Source organism: Nannobrachium achirus, assembly GCF_963921795.1.
Source record: "Nannobrachium achirus genome assembly, chromosome: 20".
NCBI classification, from domain to species: Eukaryota; Metazoa; Chordata; class Actinopteri; order Myctophiformes; family Myctophidae; genus Nannobrachium; species Nannobrachium achirus.
In genome coordinates this window covers 36179888-36204404 of record NC_137827.1, presented here as the reverse complement: position 1 = coordinate 36204404, position 24517 = coordinate 36179888, and the positions used below count along the sequence as shown (strand labels likewise).

The window sequence follows — 24517 nt, the reverse complement described above, 5'->3', positions numbered from 1 at the left end:
TAGGTATTCTAGGCAGAGAAATCAGTAGTGACTTACCCCAATGAAAGGAATGAATTTCTGACACGAGTCCTCATCTGGGCTGTGGAGAGGCAGAGGAGCCCAAACAGGCAATACAGGAGATAAAGGAGGCAAGAAGAGGAAAACTATGTCTTGAAATGGAAGAGAATTGTAAATTTAACTGACCAAATGTGGTCAAAAAGCACTATGTCCCAGAAGCGTTTCTAAAGCTACTAATTTCTGCAAAGTAAAAGATTGTAATGCACAGAAACATCAACAGCATCTAAAGTTAGTAGTACTAGGATCTATGGTTAGTAACTTTGAAATCTGGACTACTTTCTTTTCCAGTATGTGAATAGTGGAAAATGAACACTACATGATTACAACATTCAAACACTGTGTGTACAGAGCATGCTTCATTTGATGCCAGGCCTGGCTTGAGAACCCCTGTTAAAGGATGATATCTAAAATTACCACCCCACCCCGCACCCCCTTCATTCACTCCCCACCACTACAGACAAGCAAGAAGCAAGGCATGCAAGCTAATAGGTAGCCAATCCCAAAGCTATCCCACCACTGCAGGGACCAAAACCAATTCACCAAACAAGTCCAACTGAACAGCATTCAGGAGACAGCATGTCCGTCAATAAGTGGAACGGCTACAGAGAAGCTGCATAATGTAAGTTCAACAAGGAGGTATACGTGATAGATAGGACAGAGCGGGTGAGAGGGAAGAGCAGCAACCTACAGTACTATTCCTGGTTCCATGCACTACCTGAGACTGGTAGTGCAATCACTACAGTACGTCTATAAAGCACCCTATTTTCCTGATATGCACCAGAAAAATAGCCTGAATGGAACTATCATCTAGGCTCATCTGACACATATGTCAAAACTTTGATGACTTGATGGCGGTAAAAGGTTGGTGCTCTTGCCTTGAAGAAACCTGCCATCGCCCCCCCAGGGAAGAAACAGAGAGACTACAGAAAGAGAGAGACAGAGAGAGAGAGAAAGAATGAGAGAGAAGTCTCTACAGTAGGTACAGTATGCAATCCAGGCTAGGGTCCTTTTTTTTTTTTTTTCCTTTTTTTTTTGACCCACACACAACACAACACAAACCCTGCCAAAATCACTGTCAGGGCAGCCAGAAGGGGAAACAGCCAAATGTCTGCCGGGTATGTAGAGTATGTGATGCACGTTCATCTCAACTCGCAAGAATGGCTCATGATGACTCAGCCTTTTTATCTTTGTGGAACATCATTTCTGTTCGATGTCTTTGTTCAAATGTGCGACGTAATCGAAAGGCACACTAATACATGCGGGTTTCAGTCCATGTAAAAATGGACAGTGGAACTCTGGACAAAACGAAATGCATGCATTTTCCAGGCCGAGTTTAGAATGTGGTTCTAGAACTAGACATTCTGGAACCCACTGAATAAAGCTTTTAGGCAGACCATCAAGCAAAACAGTGCTGAAAGTATTATCAATATTTATGGATGGGTTGCTGTCAGTATGTAATGTAGCTGTTGCTATTTGTGCTCAGCTGAGTGGGCTTTATAGCCAGCAGCAGTATTACAGCTGATTAATGTGTTTACATTGCTCCTTTTATTTTTATAGCACTCAACACACTTGTTAAGAAAAGTGCTGCATAATTATATTTGTCATTAAAACTGTGAGGACTGAAAAGAGACTTACTATGAATAAATTCAAATGATGATTAGTGTGACGTTAACACCAGCACATATACTCAAGTCAACTTAGTTGACCTCTAACCTCAAGCGGACTATGCATGTATATACACTTCCTGGTTTGTGTACTGTACACACTGAAGATGGGACAAGAATCTTCTCCATCCATAGTTCAAATGGACCTATTATGCCAGAAGAAACCTTTCGTTGTCATTGTTAATACTGTGTATATATATTTATCGGTCTTTATGAGACAATAGCAGACAGACATGAATGGCCCAAAGCGTGTTGAGGGTCACAGACGGGGATGAAATAGGGATTAGGAAAGAGCAGAGAGGATCCAGAGGAAGAAGGAGAGGGTTCATTGTACTGGAAATGGCAACCTGCCACCTTATCAGCGCTCGTTTTGTTCAACTGTGACTTAATAATTACATGGAGCGTAAAAATAACTTCAGCTCCAGAATGTGGGTGCATTTTAGGTTTGTTTGCAGAGTTTGTTTACCCCGATCCAACAGGTTGGAGGTACACTCTTAACATTATCAGTCTGGTAACATTGTGACTGCACCTCAATAATTTCCTTTCATGTAGAAGGAAATAAGCCTCTAAACTAAAAGGTGTTAATCAAAATGTATTTTTCAAAAAGACTAAAAATGGGCGATCTACAAGCTCACAGCACATCGCATCACAGTTTTTGTGCGACACCGTAGTACTGAATGACTGAACGAAGTATAAAATAGATCTTAAGCGTTTCATCAGACCAAAGGATCTTTTGAAGAATTATTTCACATCTATTTAGACATAAAAATAAGCATTAAATATAAAGATCAGAGTTAGATATTAATCCTTTGTTAATTATCCCTTGGTGCCCAAGCAATGTGTGTGTGTGTGTGTGTGTGTGTGTGTGTGTGTGTGTGTGTGTGTGTGTGTGTGTGTGTGTGTGTGTGTGTGTGTGTGTCTGTGTGTCTGTGTGTCTGTGCGTGCGTTTATGTGCGTGCGTTTATGTGCGTGCGTTTATGTGCGTGCCCGCGCGCGCACGTGCGCGCACGTGCGTGTGTGTGTGTGTGTGCATTACTTGGAAACTGTTAAAGTGGCGAGCTGCAGCACAAGTAACAAGCACACATAGAAAGAGGGGGGGGTCCAACACAGAAAAGCGCATGAATCACCAGAGAGGAGGAAGACAAACAGACTGAAGCAGACCACAATACCTTACTGCAAAATCAAAATGAAAGCTCTTTTTCCTTCAAAGAAAAGAAAAGAAAATAAACACAAAAAAGGAAAACATGTTATTCACGCACACGGTGATGGAGAAGACAGTGATGTTTAGAGGACAAGACTCACATCACATATCAGATATTAACCCGCACACACAAACTCAGACACTAGTAAAAAATTCAACGTCATTAGTGACATGACATTTTCAGCTCGCCTTTCTTTTTGTTCCTTTCAAAAGGGGGTTGTGTGTGTACAGAGTGTCGTACCCAGTGGTGGAAAGTAACTAAGTACATTTACTTAAGTACTGTACAATTCTAAGGTATTTGTACTTGAGTATTTCCAATTTTCATTACTTTTACTTATACTCCACTACCACCGCAGACCCAAACATTGTACTTTTGAAAACTTTAGATTTTGATTATTATCACAAAATTATTACAAAACATACATTAACCACAACAGCCCAAAATACCTCGGCCATTTGAAAATAGCAGATTTCAAGCTCACATGACGCATTGTGAGCTTGTAGATCTGCCATTCCATTTTTATACCTTTGAAAAGTTACCTTTTTGTATTTTCACTAAAGTAATTTTTTAATTCTGAATGTTTAATTGTAACAGAGTATTTCTACATTGCAGCATTGGTACTTTTACCTAAGTAAAATATTCAAGTACCTTTCCTACCACAGGTCGTACCCATGAAATGTGTTTTCAGTTTTAGACACACCTGTCCCTTGTGGGTTCATCAACACTGAGGTCTCAGTGGGGTTGCCGAGTGGCACAAAGGAAAACAACACTTCAAAGTGTAATTTGGGTGTACTTTTAACATTTTCAACCCCCTTTTTGAAAGTACAAAGCAACCAAACAAACATAGGCTCAGCATTAGGAGCATTTGTTAGACAAATCCTCGAAAGTATAGGCCCCTCTCTAAAAAGACACACCCCAATTCCCCATTTCTGGGTTAAGTCATAAACATATGGAGTGTGGTTCTGAAACTGTACTGTTTTAACAGTGGTTCTCAAAGTCACAGAGGGTAGCTGGGGAACAGAGAGGGTTCCCCAAGCTAGTTAACATAGTTGGTTCATATAGCATCAAAATCATTTCAACCACTTTAACCCTGCATACATCTTGTAGATATACATTTTCAAAAACAAATCTCGTAAGAAATGTAACGTGGAATATTATTTTGAGACATTTTAACAACAATATGTATATAGTATTTTCAGATGGGGGTCCATGGCCGAATGCAGCACATTAACTAATTTGGGGGTCCTTGACATGAAACGTTTTGAGAATCACTGTGTTATAACATACACGGGACTATAATACAAGAGAGACCATTTAAATCAACCTACCTCTTGTGTTTGTACGTCAGCATGGCCTCCGCGATGGGGAGCTGGTGGGCTCCATTCGCCCCCACCATGTACTGCGTTACCCTGGAAACCACATCTGGGTCCTCCTGTGCTGTATAGAACCCAACAATTGTTATTCTTCTCCTGCTTAGTGTGTGTGTGTGTGTGTGTGTGTGTGTGTGTGTGTGTGTGTGTGTGTGTGTGTGTGTGCGTGTGTGTGTGTGTGTGTGTGTGTGTGTGTGTGTGTGTGTGTCTGTCTGTGTGTGTGTGTGTGTCTGTCTGTGCACACGTGTGAGTGCGTGAGTGAGTGAGTGCGTGCGTACATACACACATTTATAATGCATTCATTATCTGTTCCTCGAAACTAGATATCTCAGTGTAGTGTAAAAGTGATAAAACACTCAAAGTTGTGCCTTACAGTAACAAGAGCGCAGCTAAGCTTTAATTATCTACGTAACAGTGTCCCTGTCCCTCTTTTATATATAGCATAAATTTACATATACATATACTGTATATACGTACGTAGAGAGAGAGAAAGAGAGACTATTTATTTCATACAACCATGTATGTCTGCACTTGGCTATAAGAAAAGACACTTGTTTTGTCGCTCTCCAGTTCCACAAATATAACAAGACAAAAGCACACCAAGAAATACTGAAATAGAAATATAGAAATGTGAAATATGGCATAAATATAAATGTCTTATATGAGCGCACAGCAAAAAATAAGGAACAGCAAATATAACTGTAATATCTAGATATAATATCTACTGTGCTTATTTGTAATAAAACATTCATATTGTGTCCTACCCACGACAGGGGCCTCGGGTTTGTGAAACAAGTCCCTCCATGCTGCATCCTGGAATAAGCTGTTGTAGCGATAGTCGATGGTGCCCAGATATTTAGAGACTGGATGGGCTCCTGAATGTAGTCCAGGAAAGACATACAATCTAATCAGGATGTTGTTTTAGCTGTTTTTATCAACATCACATATCGTCGTTGTCGGGTGAAAACCTTGTATGTCCAAAACCGTTCGTTTTGCATTTATCATTTTTAAAAAGGATTTAAACTAGTGAAAACAGCCGATCTACAAGCACACAAAACCGCGAGGCGTTGTGTGCTTGTAGATCGGCTGTTTTCACTACTTTTGTGCGACGGCCTTGTATGAGGATACAGGGCTTTACTTTGCGAAAGAACGTACACATTTGAAACTTGGAGATACAAGGTTTCTGCCCGACAACGACGATATACTGAGTAAGGATATACAGCAGATAGTGAAGTCAATAATATCTAAGTAATATTTCATTGCTGTCAGACAGAAACCCTGGATGCCCAAAACCGTTCATTTTCAGGAAATGGAGAAAAATATCCTACGTTCCAATGGATCCAAAGTATTTATTATATTGCCACAAGCTCTTGTTATTACTTTTCATTGGTTAAAAATGCATAGAACCCGACACAGACTTAATTTCACTTTCAAAATGTTTCAAATATACTATCTAGTTCACAACGTGTTGTGTGCTTGTTAGATAGATTTTTGCACGGCAATGTTTGTTGTCATCTACTGTATGTGGATGTGCCTTTAATGACCCAATTACCTCTCCTCTCTCACCAGGCTGGCATTTTAGTTTGGCCTGGGGATGACCGGTATCCTGTTTTGTTCGGTAGATTTTAGTTAGCGGTTCGTTTTTTAAAGGAGGGAGCTAGTTTTGACAGTCCTATAGGGTTTATTTTCAGTTTGGCCGGCATCTCCAGGACCTTTTTTGTCTTGCTTGATTTGAGATTCTAGAAGTAAGAAATAAAGAAGCCTAAACTGTTTTATGTGGTGTTCTATTATGGTAAGGTCCTAGATCTTTTCAAGACATTGGTCTGTTTATGGTTAATGTTGATTGTGTTTGATGGAGGCCATGAAACTGTCATATGACAAAGTAGGGCAAGAAAATAAATATGGAGGTAGAGGTTTCCCACCTGACAGTGACTATTTATTGTTTCATGCTACAACTAACCTAGCGGGATGACAAGGAACCTCATGTAGCCCAGCCAGTCAGGCGTCTTATGAGAGAGATGGTCCACAAACAGCCTTAAGACGGCACTGAGGTAGTGCTGAGCCCCAGCTACAGCTATCTTTATTGGTATAGGCGTCTGGGAGTTACAATTACAACTAGGGAGAGAAAACAAAGAACATCAAGCACATCGAATCACCAGGTAAAGGGAATATACTGTACAGGAAACTTTGTGGACTTTGTAGGAACATATTGTATTGATAAATTACATTGGTACATCCTGACATGCATGGCACAAGGACACACAGTACAATTACTCTAAGTAAAATAAAAGCAAATAGCCAGATACACATACACTAAATAGTCTATAGACGCATGCAAGATACAGTAGGTTGGGTGTGCCTAAGTAGAGCACAGGGAGCATAGCGTCGTTGTCGGATGAAAGCCTTGTATGTCCAAAACCGTTCGTTTTGCATTTATCATTTAAAAAATGATTAAACTAGTGAAAACAGCCGATCTATAAGCACACAACGCCTCGCACCGCGAGGCGTTGTGCTTGTAGATCTGCTGTTTTCACTAATTTTGTAGCGACGACCTTGTATGATGAAGCAGGGCTTTACTTTGCGAAAGAACGTACAAATTTGAAACTTGGGAGATAGAGAGACAAGGTTTCCACCCGACAACGGCGATATGCTATTACTTCTGTGAAGTGAAATGCAGAGAATAACAAGCAAAAGTGTTACTTGTTATCTTTTGTGAGAACCTGACTTACAATCTCTGGATGCGCGACACGATGGTGATGAAAGCAGCCTGGATGTCCGCCGTGGTGCAGGTGCAGACCACTGGAAGATGATGGTTCTGAAGGATGTCCGAGAGATACTGAGGGGAGGGCAGGAGAGGAGAGGCATTGGACATGTGGAATTTACTCCAAATGATAGAAATTGTCAATATTTCTCAAATACGTGTGTAGTCAATCTAAGCTGTTCTCACGCCCAATTTATTTTTAGCTCTCTTTCCTCACCTGGCCCTGCCAGTCTGAGGTGTTGATGAGGATGATGCTGTCAGGGAGGTGGTCGTCTGACACCAAGATGTGGTTCAGCTGATCATACACAGTTTTCCTTGGGATCTGGAGAGGAAAGAGGACTTTAGATCAGGGGACTTAAACGTTTTCAGGCCAGGGACCCCTTAGCTGAGAGAGAGATGAAGCAGGGACCCCCACAACCTTTTCATATAGTTTCATTGTTTGACAGCACAATCATCAGTGTATTTTGGATTCATGTCAATTTGTGTTGTCAGAAATGTAACCACTTGAATCGTCAATACTTTATAAACTTGACCTTTCACTAAGTACAGCTACTTAGTCTGCTCTTTTTCCCCTCTACACTAGAGCTCTTTGCCGAAAACAGACGATCTACAAGCTTGTAGATCTGCTATTTTTGTCTAAAGTTCTCTGAATATGGACACTAGGGTTCAAGTGGTTAATATATACAATGGAAAAAAGTTTCTATCTCTCAGTTTTGGAGGACCCCCTTTAGTAACTCTGAGGACTCCCTAGGGGTCCCGGACCCCCTGTTGAAGACCCCTGCTTTAGATTGACCATGCTCTGGTGTTGGCTTGTTGGTTAATGGGTTGTACATGGCAGTTACTGTAGCAGCACTATCAAACTACAGCAGTTACTCTGCCAAAAAACAGGAATCAAATCAGGGTTACAATTGAATAATACTGCTTTTTAAATACCATCCATCCAACCAGATATCTATATCTTATGCTTATCTGGGCATCGGTCACAGTGGTAGCACGCTACTCTGACTTGACATGACAGAAGGCTCTTAGTGTGATTCATCTTAACGTGAATGATATTTGAAAGATTGACTTTATGCAATTATCTGTTCATTTATCCATAACCCTGACAGTGTACAAATGTAACCAAATGGGCCCAACAATTTGAACAGGGTGAATCCCTGTGAAATAATGGCCAGGAGTAAATAACCTTACTTCATTAATTATTTTTCATATTCAATGAAAATATTATGCAGATTTCAGTTCTAACAAGGTGAATTATAGACAAGGCCACTTGACCCTTTCTTAATGGTTACTGCAGCCTTCTGCTCAACATTCCATCGCTGTTCCTTTCACACTACAGTATTTAGATTAAAGATTTGAGATTGAGGAGTCTCCAATCCAGTCGGTGACATAAGATAAGTCTGTGAACCTCCCTCACACACAAGAGGAGGGGTCAGATAATAGGTTCAGCCTTGAATGGGGTACGCCACCGTGATTGTTGGGAGGGGAAAATTGGATACAACATCGGGTCGGGTTGCTGTTCTCAGCTTCTACCTGTAGATGGCAGCGTGTGTCAAGGGAACGTTCGTTGTCCAGGCTGTTGGCCCTCTCATTCAGTGGCCTACTAGGCTGACGCTCCTTAAGCGATGTACTCCTGCCCCGCCTTCCTGGTATCTTAGGTTCCTGCCTGTAAGGACATGAGCAGGGGTACAATATTGATGAGAATTATGAATGTAAGGGACGTGGCAGGGAATACAGTATATCAATGAGGGAAGAGAAGAGAAGAGAAGAGAAGAGAAGAGAAGAGAAGAGAAGAGAAGAGAAGAGAAGAGAAGAGAAGAGAAGAGAAGAGAAGAGAAGAGAAGAGAAGAATTGGGGTAATAGGTCTACTGTACAAAAGGATTGCTAAAAGGCACCATGATGGAGGTAGAACCTAAGTCTCTGCTATTTTACCGTACAAAGACAATATGAGAGATATACATTTTTAATGCTGAGGAAAGTGAATGCCTGCAGTAGGTTTTTGGCTAGAAAGGCCTGGATGCTTAGAGAGGGATCATATCAGACTCCTAGCTAACAGCCTTGCCCAGTGCAAATTTGATTACCGCTATGCCAGCGTTGTTTCAATGTCCCTAAGAACAAACTAGAGGTGTCACAAAATAAGCTGATTAGGGTGGTGGTGGGTCATTTTCAGGGGCTTGGCTGCCAGTTGAGGCCAGAGTAGAGCAGCGTTGCTCGATGAGGTCCACAAAATAGTTAATTAGAGGGCACCAACCTAGACTAAGTAGTACCTCCTGGACAACTACTTTCCTACTGTAGGGGAATCACACAGCCTTTGTACCAGAGCTAGCATAGCTAATCTGCATCTCTGAATGTGTGGAACATATTTTATTTTCATTCAAAGGAACAAAGGAGAGAAACAAGTTACCTGTGCTCATCAAAGATTGAACCTACATCGTTTTAAGGTGTTGGTTAGGAAAAGGCTATTGGAAAAAGACCATAGGTATGCCTAATTTAACTGGCAATGGAGGGATACTATGTTTTAGTATATAGCATTGTTTTTTATGATGATTTTGTAGTTTATTACATTTTATAAGCAATGTTGTAAATAATAAAATTGTTTTTGTTGCTTATCCGTGAGACCAAGGACCATAATGGTAATAAGTCTTTGTGCCATATTTGATTTTCTCTCTCTTTTTTTTATTTTACGATACCTATGTAAATGATAAATGATAATTTACCTATTTGATGAAATGATGAGGGACTCTGTCTTGGTCATCTTGCCAGTAGGGGGCAGTCTCTCAAGAAATGTGTCCATGGTGTCCATTTCTAGCTCTGTGGTTGGAGTCACTGCCTCTGGTACCTCCTATGGGAGAGCATACAATCAGAGAGAGAGAGAGAGAGAGAGAGAGAGAGAGAGAGAGAGAGAGAGAGAGAGAGAGACAGAGAGACAGAGAAAGATGGAGTAGTACTTAATATTAGTGTTGCCCGATCCCGATCACGTGATCGGATCGGCCGCCGATATGGCCGTTTTTATAAGATCGGAGATCGGGGAAAAAAAAAATCGAAAAAAAAAAAAAAATTTTTTTTTTTTTTTTTTTTTTTCAAAAAAATATTTTCTGGGAGTACTGAAAGTTACAGGTAAGGTGAATGCGATATGAAATGTAAGCTTACCATAATCACAGTAATCCTTAATCATTTTCAATCATATTCAAGGGCTTTTGGAGAAATGAGACAGACAGAGCACTGCAGAGGGAAGGTGATTGTGTCAGACTCTGTGTACAGCTGGCAGCTGATGCCAATAAGTAGTAATTGGCCCCTTGCTAATGGATCAAAGGAAGGCAATTATGTCTCTCTGCACTGTCAACTAGCTCAGTGGTTCTCAACCTGTGGGTCGGGATCCCCAGGGGGGTCCTCAAATTATTTTGGGGGGGTCCCCAGATGATTAACTTAATGTGCAACATTGTTTTCTCTCTCAACAGTAAACAAATCAACATAAAGTTTAAGTGTATAGAGGGTATCTGCACATTTCGAAAGTGAAAAATTAAGGACTTTTTAATACCTCTAAAATGACAAATTAAACATTGGCCAAATTGTCAAATATTAAAGCCAGAAATTGTGAAAATAGCCGATCTACATGCTCACAACTCCTCGCGTTGCGAGGCGAGCATGTAGATCTGCTATTTTCACAATAGTGTTATACAAAATATACTTCCTCAACTCTTCAGGGTCGGGGGTCCCCAGTTAAAATATGATTATTTTGGGGGTCACGGCCTGAAAAGGTTGAGAACCAAGTGATAGAATGAATAGATTTTTTTTTCTTCTTAATGCCTTGCCAAAAGATCGGATCGGGAAAGATCGGGATCGAATCGGAAGCAATAATATTTGATCGGTATCGGATCGGGAGCAAAAAAACCCTGATCGGGGCATCCCTACTTAATATGATAAGAAACTGTCTTATCTGTGGCTGCCTATTGGAGAGACACAGTGTCTCTTTACCAATAGAAAGTAGAAGGCACTGTTTGTTTTGTCTAATACTCACAAAAGAGACATTATCAGAGACACTGTCCCCCTGGAATTTGGCACCGCCACACTTGGTTTTGTCTGGGTCAATCTGGAACAGTAACAGTTAACAGAGAACTTGTAATCACACAAAAGTTGAAAGCAGAATAACCTTTCCATAAGTCTGATAGTCCTTAAGCATAAATAGTAGATTAGGTTTAAACAGCTTGATTCCCCAGAGTGGCTGGGACAGTCTTAGAATTCCCTAGCCAGAGGGGTACAGAAAGACCCCTTAGTCGAGAGAAAGAGATGAAGCAGGGACCCCCACAACCCATAGATACCATATAGTTTCATTGTTTGACGGCACAATCATCAGTGTATTTTGGATTCGTGTCAATTTGTGTTTTCAAATATTTAACCACTTGAACCGTCAATACTTAATAAACTTGACCTTTCACTCTGTCTGCTCCTTTTCTCCTCTACACCAAACCTCTTTGCCGAAGATAGCCGAGGCGTTGTGAGCTTGTAGATCTATATAGATCTGCTATTAAGATCTGCTATTATTAAGATCTGCTATTACGTTCACAGAATATAGACGCCATGTGTTGTTCAAGTGTTCAAGTGGTTAATATAAAAAGGAGGAAAACACAAATATTTGAAGGACCCCCTGTAGTAACTCTGAGGACCCCCTAGGGGTCCCAGGCCCCCTGTTGAAGACCCCTGTACTAAAGTCATTAATATGTAGGCTACGTGTACTTAAAGGATTAGCTTGTAGATTGGCTATTTCTGCTGACTGGTTGTCCCAGAAGAGGGACACCAGGGTTCATGTAGTTAACATGGGGGTCTCACCGGGCTAGGAGGCTCTCTGTGACTCCGGCTGCTGTGGATACTCCCAATCTCTGTTTGGGAGCTGGAGAGGGAGAGGCCCTCGAAATATGGCCTGAAAAAAAGGGACATACTTTGAACATGCTGTGATCCATTGGAATGTGTTACGTCATCCGGCTCATCCCTCACAATATTCATGGCATCGTTTGAGTTCAAATCATCACAAGAGTTCTATTCTAAATTTATACAAAAATCCCTCAGTTAATCTTTTAATCAAATATAGAGTGCTGACCGAGATTGTAAAAGCAGTCTAAAAATGTAGCAGATTTAAACCATCAACGCACCATAAGAAATGGCCATGACTGGTATTAACTCTTTGTGAATTTCTCCCCGGTGGTTCTTTTGCATGAATGCGCACATGCACACACAAACGCACACGCAAACTTATCAAACATGTTGTTGATAGTGACTAGAGGTCATACTTTTTCTGATCTTGCACCACGTTAGTCAATGTGGTAAGAGCACGTACTTCGTACTAAATGCCTAAATTGCACATCAAATCGTCAAATCATGCAATCTGATTGGTTGATAGGTGTGGTACAATAACCACATACCATGGATATGAAGTCTAATGTCTTTGTACAGTTCTATATCACTCTGCGGCTAAGAAAAACCTGTAGGCTACTAACTGTAGGGCAAGATGAAACCCACAACAAAAGGTGAACTTCAGTCTCTGTGTGAGCTTAACTATCGAGGAGTGGATAGAGTAATGTCTCCAGGGACAAGTCACGCTGTAAAAGGACGACACACAGAGCTGAAGAAAGGAGATGAGCTTGAGGGAGGGGGGGGGGGACCATAATGGGGAAATGATTTGATGACTGGTGTCAGGAAAAAGAAGTAATCTTAATTCTTCAGAAGCATCAAAGGACGACGAATTTGAAGATAATTCTAAATGCAAACATGAAAAGCAAACCACCTTGTTTGTGCAGGAAGCCAGGTACTGCTTTCTTTGTAGAAAATATTCTAGTAATGAAATTGTTATTAAAAAACAGTTTTAATTGTGATACATCTATGGTTTTTATGTCATTATATCGCACCTAAGGGGGTTGTCGGCCATCTGCGAAAAACAGCCTTTAGATGTGATGTAATGACAATAATACAATGGCCTGGAGTGAGTTATTGCTTAATTATTTCAAAACAGTGGGTTGCGCACATCCAGTTCAAAAGAATAAATAAATAAAGAGCAATGCTGTTGTGGGGACTTTTATTGCTTAATTATACCACTGGTTCTCAACGTCAGGTGCAGTCACCACCAGTGGGTCCAAATGGACTGTTATGGGTCTGTAACTGTGAGAGAGGACAAATGGACCATTTGTACCCTCTCAGAGTTATAGATGCTTAAAGGAGTAGTTCACCCCAAAATGACTTTTTTTTTCCTACTGATTACTCACGCCATGGCGACAAAAAAGTTTTTTTTAGACTAAAATGTGATTATAGTAAATGTACCCCCATTGATTCCAGAAATGCATTTGGGTCCCCATCCGGTATCAATGGGGGTACATTTATTGTAATCACATTTTCTTCTTATGAATGCGACAAAAAAATATATATATATTATTAATATTATAAGTCTCCATAGCGTGAGTAATCAGTAGGGGGGTGAAATCTTTTAAGGGTCCATTATTTTGGACCCCTGGTGGGCCAGACGTTGAGAATAAGTGAATTATGCACCGGCCGCGTTCCACTCACTTGAGTTTAGGTTTTGGGGTGCTGAGGACGCTGTCGTCATCGTCTAGCTCAGGTCCGCTGTCGCTGGGGTTCTCAAAGTCCAGACTCTCCAGGTCCAAGTCCTCCTCCACTTCAGGAGGAGGCTCTGCCGGATCCTGCTCCGAGTCTAGCACCTACACGCACGCACGCACACACACACACGCACACGCACACACACACACACACACACACACACACACCATTGTTAATATAACCACATTTGTAACCCTGTGGTTTTTACTGTTTGTATATAAAGTAGAAGCAGAAGGAACATGACACTCACCTCGCCCACCTCATCGGTCACCCTGAACCTCTTGAGCAGGGCCACAACCCGTTGCTTAAAGTTCTGCTGCTAAAGAATAGAAAAATAGAAAAGACAAGCACGTCAGCCATTTAACGTACTAGCATCTACATTCTCTTACTAGTTACCTACCTGAGATCAGCTTGATTTCATACCGGATACACAATGACACTGTTCAACCGATTTAGAATTCCTAACTCTATAGACTATAGTATGTACTGTATGTACTGTAATGGTTCTTTGCTCATATCCTCTCAACAACCATAAAATAATAGCAGATCCACAAGCTCACAACATGTCGCATCGTGATGTGTTGGGAGCTATTTTCTTTATTCGTAGTACAAGAAACTATATAGGGCTTACAGTTTACGGCTTAAGTGGTTAATCTTTTTGTTTTCAGAGGAGGCCTTCTTGACTCCTTGCTCAATTACTTAGTTGTTTTATATATTTTTATTTGTGTACAAGTCAATTAAATTGATTTCCAGTCACTCTTTGAGCAATCGAATGCAGATCAAACATGACAAAACCACTGTTCATAGAGAAGCCGTTTCTGTAATTTTCACTGACCGGCTGGTTGGTTATTGATCCACCTATGTGTGTTTTCATGTAAATCAATAATCAAGCAACATGCCTCATCTCCTTTCCGGTACATGCATTCTTACTGCTTCCCAGGATTAATAATAACTACAGTATAACAGCCCAGACCCTAAGCATCAAAACATTAACATGTCTGCACTACTTGAGGCGTGTTGAATTTGTCTTATTAAGCATTTGACCACTGGCAAAAAAGAACGTTACTTATAAGATTATCTACACTACACCTCTGTTCATTCATTTTTTATTATGCTAAACATTTTCAGCTAATTTGGTAATGAACCAAGGTAAAAACATCACAAAATGTGAATGAGTGGGGATCGAAGACAAAGAAAACAGGGAACGTAGCCTACTGTACAATATCTCCATATACTGTACATGGTAAAAACTGAGGTTAGTATTGATCAGAGGAAACATAATATCCACATGATGGATCTTCTCTGTCCAGTATGCTTTAATCGTGTAGTGTACTTGCATAGCAAAGCCTATTGGGAGCTACAGAATATCCAATCCAATCGTTGTCTTTGTTTAGAACAGGGTTTGACGCATTCCCTACAACAGTCAGTGGTATTCAAACTTTTTGTGTCCAAAGCAAAGCAATTGGAAAATCTCAAGGCAGACCTGTATTCATACCTAAAATACCCGATCTACAAGTTCACAACGTGCTTGTAGATCAGCTATTTTTGCTATATACCATAGGGTTTAAGTGGATAACCCTCTAGATTTGATTGTGTCACTTACTCTGGTGATGGAACCGGTCCTTACAATGGACCTCCTCTGTTTCTTTGGCTTCCTCACATCATACTCGTCATCTTCAAGATCCTGTCAGCACACATGAATGAGAAGGAGGCCTGATTAAAGTTTTGCCTATAATACATCTGAAATGTATTTTGTCTAGACATTCAATGTCATTCTCCAAGAGATCTGTCTCTAATGCAATTGCTTCAACCTCATTTCCAAAAATTCTTAATTTGCACTTAAGTGCTGCACTTTATGTAATTTGAAATTTGTATGCTCCCAGCGCTATCCCTCAATGAGACCCATGCAAATTCCTGTGACTTGTAGTTAATAATACACTGGTTGAAGTGGTCTAATGATATTATTGTCATGTCCACATTTACATGATTAACTCTGAACCAAATGAGTCAGAGTCATGAATCATGCATCTTCTAATCTCTATTCAATGCTTCTCAAGAAAGCTTCTGGCTGATCAGTAAAAAGCCTGTATCATTATTGGCTGTAATGACCTTACATACCGGGGCGTTTTATACCTGATTAATTCACCCAAAAATACAGACGTTTTCATGTCATTTATTTATCACGCCTCCAGTGTGTAAAGACCTTTAGCCTATATTCTCTGTTGTTTCCACTGTCAATGTCAAGTGTCAACAGGTGTTATTTTACGCCAATAGACCTGCTTCGCTGCCTTGTGGTTAGAGCGTCTGCCCTGAAACTGGGACGGAAGGGTTCAATCCCGGAAGAGACATACCAAGGACTATATAAATGGCACCCAATGCCTTCCTACTTGGCACTCAGCATTAAAGGTGGAATTGGGTCCCTGCAACATACTGTACTAGCGTCATGTCCAGGGGGTTTATTACATCATTCTGCCTCACGCTACAGAAACAAGAGATAACCACTTGACCTATGGGCCACATGACTCAGGAACTGTTGGTTCCCAAGGTGCCTTACTTACTTAACCTGCTGAGAATTATCAACTGCTAACATGGAGAATTTGGTATCATTAAACCTTTATGCCATGCATTCTCAATAGGCAGTTTTCCTGTAAACTCACCTGACAGAATACCACTATTGCTGGCCTCCTGAATATTGCATTACCCTGTACATTACTGTGTCTTTGCTCATTTGCTCTGCTCTCAACAGGCATTTGAGCTTAATGCTGGCACAGCAAAATAATCTGTCCCTATATGACATCTACACTGGGCTCCTGAATGTTGTATTATTTGCTGAATCTCTACTCCAGGGGTGGGCAACTTTGATGATGGCGAGGGCCACTATATTTCCACCTTCACTCCAGAGAGCCACAATGCATATTGCTACGTCCTACTTTGTCATTCTAGTATTGCGTACAATTGAAGCAAAAATAGCCGATCTACAAGCTCAAAACGCATCGCGCTGCGATGCGTTTTGAGCTTGTAGATTGTCTATTTTTGCTTCTTTTGAATTGGAATCCTGAGTTATTTTTTGTTATTTCTTAATTGGAATCCTGAAATGTAACATTTTGATTTAATTTCAAACGCATTTAGTTATATACTCATGTTATGAACATAAATACAAATACATTGGACATAAAAAAATACTTTTTAATACTACTATACTAGTCATTATGCTACTAATATAGACTGACGGAATTAAAACAGGTCATGTTTGGAATTGTAACAGCTGAAATCAATAATATATCAGTATTTCGGTATTATCCTGCGGGCCGCATTAAGTGAAGGTGGGGGCCGCATCTGGCCCCCGGTTGCCTATGTATGCTCTACTATATGTCCCTCAACAGGCATTTTAACAGAAGGCAAATAGAAACTCACCTGCCCCTGTACAGCATCATCGCTGGCCTCCTGCTCAGAGGAGAAACTCTCGTATTCCTCCTCAGAGTAGTTATCTGCTGCAGAAGAGAGACGTTAACCTAGATCACGCAAGCTGAGCACGGTTGAAGAAATATCATACATATTTCATCAAGGCTTTTACGTTTGGAGTGCAGCCAGAGTTTGAAATACACCCTGACATACTGCATATTCATAGCTGCTCTATGAAATCACTGCCATGATCTCACTGTCACAAACTTACGGAGCACTTCACTCATTCTTATCTTCATATAACTGGTCCTCCCTCACGAATTCTCATTATATAGGACCATTTGGTCTACTCTAGAGGTGGACAGTTCAGAAACCTATGTTGGGGATTCCAAGCTGATGGAAAACTACAGATTTTTCCATTGGCTTTGCATCAATAACATCTAAAATAAAACATTCAAAATCTTGTTTGAAAATGCCACTGATAGAGTGGTAGGCAGGTTTCTGAGCTGACCACAGCCTTCCTCTGTGACACAGAGGAATTAGACTCATCTCATAATGAGCATTAATGAGGACCAATTATATAAAGAGAAGGCTGAAAACGGGTGTCGCTATGCTGGTAGAAAAGATTGGGTGATTCTGATGGACATGATGGCCTGTCTTTCTTAACCTGTGCTGAGGGGGAGGTCAGCTGGGTCTTTTAATCACACAACCAAAGCGTACCGGAGCATTTGATCTTCTGGCCTCCCTGCAGTGCAGCCTCTTCGTGGTCGATAGGCTGACTAGACAAGGAGAAGATCCAGATCTCTGCCACCTTGCCCAGCATGTCCTTCTGGTTGCTGCACAGTGGTAGCACCTGTCCCCCCTCTGTGGGGTGCTGCATCACCTGCGGGTGGGAGCAAATAGAGAGGGGAGCGAGGGAGGGAGGGAGAGGCAGATGGAGATGGTGATTGAGGGTTCACCGTTTGACAGCACAATCATCAATGTATTTTGGAATCGTGTCAATGTGTGTTTTCAGATATTTAACACTTGAACCGTCAGTACTTTAAAAACTCGACCTTTCACTCTGTACTTAGTCTACCCTTTTTCGCCTCTACACCAAAGCTCTTTGCCAAAAATAGCCGATCTACAAGCTCACAACGCCTCGCAGATTTTTGGCTAAAGTTCTCCGAATATGGACACTAGGGTTCAATTGGTTAATATAAAAAAGAGGAGGAAAAAAGTTTCTATCACACAAAGATTTAGAGGCCTCCCTGTAATAACTCTGAGGAGGACGCCATAGGGGTCCCGGACCCCCTGTTGAAGACCCCTGGACTAGAGATAAAGCTTGAGGCAAAAGTAGAAAATGTGATAAGTGAGGAAGTGGAAGGAAGGAAGAGCATCCTGAGAACTGCTGAAGAAACAAGCCACTTCCTGCTGGAGATGTACTGTATAACCACTGTTGTAGAGGTCACACTCTTTACTGCATGCTTAATGAACCACTGCTGCAGTAGTTACATTTGTCAAGAGGGGTTGTTAGAGCAAAGTTGCTTACTGTTCGGTTCAAGCAGGAATTAATTACACTCTGGTGGTATCTGGTTGAGATTATTTGATAAAGCATTGTCTGCTAGATTAAGGCTTGATAGACGTGAGATAAACACGCAAAAGGAGGATTTTTACGAAAGCATTGTTTTTGTTCATTTAGTATTAATCAAGGACTGACACAAAGTGCGTTGACATCTCAGCGACCTGTCCCCCCCTAGAATGTTTGGATCAGTTCTCAATCCGGAGAGGTTGGGCCAATGTTAAATTGACTTTCCAGGCGCCTATTTTTATTATATTGTCGTTGTCAGGTGAAAACCTTGTATGTCCAAAACCGTTCGTTTTGCATTTATCATTTTAAAAATGATTTAAACTAGAGAAAACAGCCAATCTACAAGCACACAACGCCTCGCACCGTGAGGCGTTGTGTGCTTGTAGATCTGCTGTTTTCACTACTTTTGTGTGACGGCCTTGTATGATGAAGCAGGGCTTTACTTTGCGAAAGAACGTACAAATTTGAAACTTGGAGATACGAGGTTTCCAGCCGACAACGACGATATCTTACTTTGTCCCGGCATGGATTGCTCAGCAACACCCTGCTTCTTACTGCTACATTTCCAGACCTGAATGCTGTCTCGTAATCCATTACTGCTCTGGTTATTAGTTGCTGAGCAGCTCCAGTGGAGCAGTAGAGATTTAAACAGTCTCGCAAGGCCAGTCCTGCAAATCTCGTTCCACTTCGAATGGAGAAAGAAAGCCTGAGAGATATGAGGTTAGGATTTAAGTGCCTTGCTCACGGGCAACTTGACAATCGCTCTGACAGAGGGGACAAAATGATTAATTTTCCCTTTCCAGGGTCTAGAGGTGGAATCCCACTAGAGTAGACCCTGTCCTCTGCTTCACAATTTAAATTAAATGATATCTGGTGTCATCACCTCAGAGTCCTTTAGTACTCTTCAGTTGGAGAAGTGCATCCTCTTTCTCCGGCGGTCGTTAAAGGAGGACTTCACCACTTTTCAACCTGTCTTCATATAATAGGTCCTCATTAATGTTCATAATAAAATATCATAATTCTTTTCTACTCAGTTTGGGTCTCATAGGAGAGCTGTGGGTGGGTCAAATCCTTTCACAGGTGACATCATCAATGGGAAATGCAAGCTAATAGAAACTGCAGGCTTTCTATTCCTGAAAAGTTGCAATGTTAAAGTGGAAGCCATTGTTCTCACGATAATAAAAATCTAAATATTTTTTTTTCACAAATATTGTTTAAAAAAAATCTGTCAAACGATGATGTCACCGGTGGAAGGATTTGACAGCTCTCCTATGAGACCCAGACTGAGTAGAAAAAAATTGTGATATTTTATTATGAACATTAATGAGGACCTATTATATGAAGACCGGTTGAAAAGTGGTGAAGTCCTCCTTTAAGTATGACTCTTTGTTTCATCGTTTTTTCTTCCTCTTTCAAACACATATTTTATTTGTATTTTTTATATCTCTGAGTTGCTGAGATGTGATACAGTAATCCTCACTATTTTGTCAGCCATGTTGAAACTCCACAGCGCAGGAATATCTCTCACACAAACCAATAGTGAAACAGGCTAATACAATTCCTCAATGACTCACCCCTTTCTATATTTTAACCAAGTTATGAAAGGAAATGTGTTTGTCCCTAGCTTAGTGTTAAACCAGAACCATACAGACACTAGCCTTACATCAAATAATGCCAGGGTGTCCTCTTCTGTACTTCCCCTACACCAGGGGTTTTCAAAGAGGGTGACAGGGCACCCTGGGGTGCCGTGGCGGCAGTCCAGGGGTGCCGCGAGATAATTTGATAATATTTGGAATTTATTTGGCCACTTGGACACAAAAATATTTAGTATCATTTTAAACTTGGAAGTACAAAGTTATTTTCAGTCAGTTCTAACCAAAATGGCTATTAACGTTTTCTTCGCAACATAATCACTAAAATATCGTCACTGTCGGGCAGAAATCTCGTATCCCCAAGTTTCAAATGTGTACGTATTTTGGTAAAGCAAAGCCTTGCATCATACTGTCGCACAAAACTAATGAAAACAGCCGATCTACAAGCACAAAACGCCTCGTGATGCGAGGCGTTGTGTGCTTGTAGATTTGCTGTTTTCACTAGTTTAGTACATTTTATAGATGATAAATAAAAACAAACGGTTTTGGACATACAAGGTTTCCACCCGACAACAACAATATGCGATAAATATAAGGTGCTGGGCGTGAAAATTATAATGTTGGGGTGCCCAGGATTAAAAAGACAAAAAAGTTTGGGAACCCCTGCCCTACACTACCTCCATCTTCTTATCATCTTAATAATGAAGAAATGCAACTGGAATTAGTGTGCCCACTCAAATTTAAGGAATGATATGATAAGATTGCAGAACTGTATGAGATTTGAGAAATAACATGACTTGTTCTCATTGGGTTTTTTTCTTTTACAGTGTGTGTTTTCGGAATTCTTTAGACAAACAGAGTAAGAGCTATCTAGACACCATTCCCCACACAAACTCTGTGGTCTCATTATATTTCCACACTAGTCCCTGTCCCTGTCAGATGTGCCTGTTAGCATCCAGGCACATCTGTGACTCATGCCATATAGAGGATCTCTAGCCTTAAATGTCAGGCCAGGCAGACAAGTGTAACAGAAATAGGCTCTCTGACATACAAGTGGTCTATTGTTTTTTGTTTTGTTTGTTTTTCTGTTAATTGCGTGAACTATTGCTTCTATGTGTTTTCCTGATGTTTAAACCAAATGAAGACTTGATCGAACAAACAAAAGGGAAATTACAGGCGCTATACAGATCCTAACATGTTTGTTGTTTTGTCAGCTGATGTCATACCTCGGCCATGTCAATAGATCCCACTGCTAGAGTCTTGTAGCCCAGGATGGTCCTGTTCTTGTATCTCTTCCGTCTTTGTAGCAAGATCTGCAGCTTATTTCCTTCACGCTTTAGGAAATGTGGGTACTGTGGTTGGACAACCAAAAGATAAAGAGGATGTTTAATCACATCTCCACATAACTTGTGATTCAGAGATATTTCCCAAGTTATTTGTGGAATTTACAACATTCTTTGTTGTTTAATTTCATTTATCATATTATTATTTTTTTTAAAAGTCCTTACCTGCAGGGAAAAGGTGAGGGCCAAATCAGTCTCCACGGATCCACTGGGTGGCAGTACAATCTCATGGGACCTTAAAATTCTCTTGGAGCCCTGTGGGAATAGGTTGGTACCTGTGTTAATTGCACTAACTTCCAACCACAGATCAGTTCTGAGGCAATATTGCAATAGGAAGATACTGCAAAAGAATAAACACGTTTGGAATGCATTTTCTCGGGGAGGGAGATAATGTGGTTTAGGACTGAATTGTTGTTGTAGTGAATTTGAGAGTGCGTGTGCGTGTGCGTGTGTGTGTGTGTGTGTGCGCGCGCACGCACGGGTGGTGTGCGTGCGCGGCTGCGCGCGCGCGTGTGTGTGTGCGTGCGTGCGCTTGTGTGTGTGTGCACGCGCGCAGGCAGGTGTATGCATGCCCACCTGGATTTTAACAGCAATGACAACAGATATGAGTTCCTTATCAAGTTCCCTCATCACCACCAGCTTCTTCAGGGTCAAACTGCACAGTCTAGACAGGGGGAGAGAGGGAGGTACAATGATGAAGTGATATGGAAATAGGGACAGAGAAAGAAAGTGAGAGAGGAACGAAAGAGAAACAAACAGGGAGGGAGACAGGGAGACGGACAGAGGCATAGAAAGGAGCAGTGGCGTCAGTTCAGAAAAAGCTAAGGTATGGCAACATGACTGGTGTCTTGAACGTGCGCGAAGGCGCACGTTCAAGACACCAGTCATGTTGCCATACCTTATCAACAGGCATGATTCATTCATTTTGAGAAGTACATTTTCTTTTTTTCCCCCGTTTCTACGGTTTCTTGGGCTGGATATGGCAGCCTGGAACAGTTGTTCAAGTGCAGCTAAACTTGGCATGTTAGTAAATGTGCCACAATTAACAATAATGCATTGCACCTGTGGAGCTGAAATGTGGAGAATACAATTATAAAACCTTGAAGTGACCATTTTGTAAAAGTTTGCATTTGTAGTTATTTTACTGTATTTTAACAACATAATAACCAGCACAGATAGACAAAGAGACATTCATGTATTTATATTTAAAATTAACTTTTATTTCCCCCCCTGAACCCAGGCTATATGGCAGCTGCATACCCCTGCCATACCCAATTGACGCCCCTGGAAAGGAGGAGGAATAGGAAGAGAGTGAAAGAATGAAAAACACAGTGGAACAAAGTATGTCAATATGAACAAACAGATGACTCATTGTCAAAGCAAGCAATCCCTTATATTGAACAGACCACAATCACACACTATTTACAAGTAAGCAAAACACATGGTGACAATCAACAGAGAAGACATCAGGAGTGACCTCTTATCTCTGGAATTTTCAGTGTAAGGAAAACCCTGAGGGTTTATTTAACTCTGAGCATGTAAATTGACCCAGTGAAATTTATAGTTTCATTTTGCTGTGCAAGATTACTCTTATTTCAGAGAAGGGGCCCAAACTACTTCAATAAAAACAATTTCTTCTTGGGGATAAATAAGTTAATCTTAGTTTTTATCTAGTCTTGTCCGATGTATCTAGTAACTTAATAAAAAAATAAAGTGAAGTAGCTCAGTAAAAGAATAAACAAAAACAAAAGATTAGCTATCTTGGCTGAAGAGGAATTGGCTTCAGAACACAGGAACATTTCCGAAGCACTCCGCTTGTGTAGGGGCTTGTAAAAAACCAAGGGTGTCTGGGCACAGCGGACAGTGAGGCTGCAGCTAAACTCCTCTTTTACTTCCTTCCACTGTCTGCCTCGGTTTGCTGATGCCAGCGAGCAGTGCAGAATAGAGAGCCTAAAAACTGTTAGTGGGCAGGCACGTCTGTTTGTGGGGTCTGGCATTGTTAACGCTGTTGGGGTGAGGGGGTGGCTTTAACAAGCCTGTCACGATTTTTTGAGACACTTCCTCACGAGGAGAACGGGACAAAGACAGGGAGGCTATTTTAAAGAAGGAGCTATTCTTTTTGAGGCACTCTATGGTTCTTTTCACTGGAATAAGAATAGGGCTGACTGCTTGCATTCTGAAGACCTACTTTTGGTCATTGGCCATTTGTCATCTGCATCCTGTCTCTTGTCTTCCACCAGTGTTACGACTGTATTACAGTGTCAGTCGTTAGCATGACATCATTTCCAAATTATTCCAGGCCCTTACATGTCATTCAGCAGTGGCCCGTCACAGTTTGTTTTCACACAGAATGAGGGGGAAATGTGGGTCAAAATACTATTCTCAGTTGGTGCTACCCCAGTGCAGGTCTCTGCTCCCATCAGTTGTTTGCATTTGTGTTAATGTTTGTGGATTGAGAAAGAAGATAGCAGGAGCGCTACTGGTATCCCTCAAACCACCGGTGCTCATGAAAGGGAATACAATGAGCAAAAAGAGGAAAAAATGTGCCACAGAGGCACAAAAATCCAGGTCCAGGCACTCAGGTGGATTTAACAATAAAAGGCCTTTATTACATGGGCTAGAACATTATTAAAAAACACCAACGCGTTTCGGCAAACGCCTTCTTCAGGGTGTTACTCTTTTTGCTCAAGGTTTGTGGATTATTTGAGTGTGTGTGTGTGTGTGTGTGTGTGTGTGTGTGTGTGTGTGTGTGTGTGTGTGTGTGTGTGTGTGTGTGCGTGCCTGCCTGCCTGCCTGCGTGCGCAAGCAAGCAAGCAAGAGAGAGAGAGAAACTCCAGCAGTGACCTGCCGCAGACAGAATACATTAGAAAGCAGACAATGCTTACATCTCATCACTGTTGATGACATCCGTATGATGTAGGTTATGCATAATTTATGGTTAGAGATAGGGCAA

At 41.2% G+C, this 24517-nt stretch overlaps 1 protein-coding gene across 7 annotated transcripts in view; it reads right to left on the bottom strand.

Annotated features, from left to right (window-relative positions):
• Positions 1–24517, bottom strand: part of pacs2 (phosphofurin acidic cluster sorting protein 2) — an 84764-nt gene that overhangs the window by 10039 nt on the left and 50208 nt on the right. For 4 of the 7 annotated variants that reach the window (XR_013963154.1, XM_080751398.1, XM_080751402.1 and 1 more), the window contains 19 exons: positions 22141–22228; positions 21730–21819; positions 21448–21573; positions 17780–17942; positions 17072–17148; positions 15261–15341; positions 13908–13976; positions 13607–13758; positions 11882–11972; positions 11073–11144; positions 9772–9896; positions 8588–8720; positions 7272–7376; positions 7023–7129; positions 6254–6408; positions 5058–5168; positions 4252–4360; positions 2891–2923; positions 37–79 (listed from right to left, as the gene is read on the bottom strand). Coding sequence is in view for 6 of the 7 variants with exons in the window: in XM_080751398.1 (XP_080607524.1) it covers positions 37–79; positions 2891–2923; positions 4252–4360; positions 5058–5168; positions 6254–6408; positions 7023–7129; positions 7272–7376; positions 8588–8720; positions 9772–9896; positions 11073–11144; positions 11882–11972; positions 13607–13758; positions 13908–13976; positions 15261–15341; positions 17072–17148; positions 17780–17942; positions 21448–21573; positions 21730–21819; positions 22141–22228 (1930 nt within the window). In the remaining variant the exon portion in view is untranslated. The remainder of the gene's footprint in view (positions 1–36; positions 80–2890; positions 2924–4251; positions 4361–5057; positions 5169–6253; positions 6409–7022; positions 7130–7271; positions 7377–8587; positions 8721–9771; positions 9897–11072; positions 11145–11881; positions 11973–13606; positions 13759–13907; positions 13977–15260; positions 15342–17071; positions 17149–17779; positions 17943–21447; positions 21574–21729; positions 21820–22140; positions 22229–24517) is intronic. The other 3 variants (XM_080751399.1, XM_080751401.1, XM_080751403.1) reach the window with 1 other exon arrangement.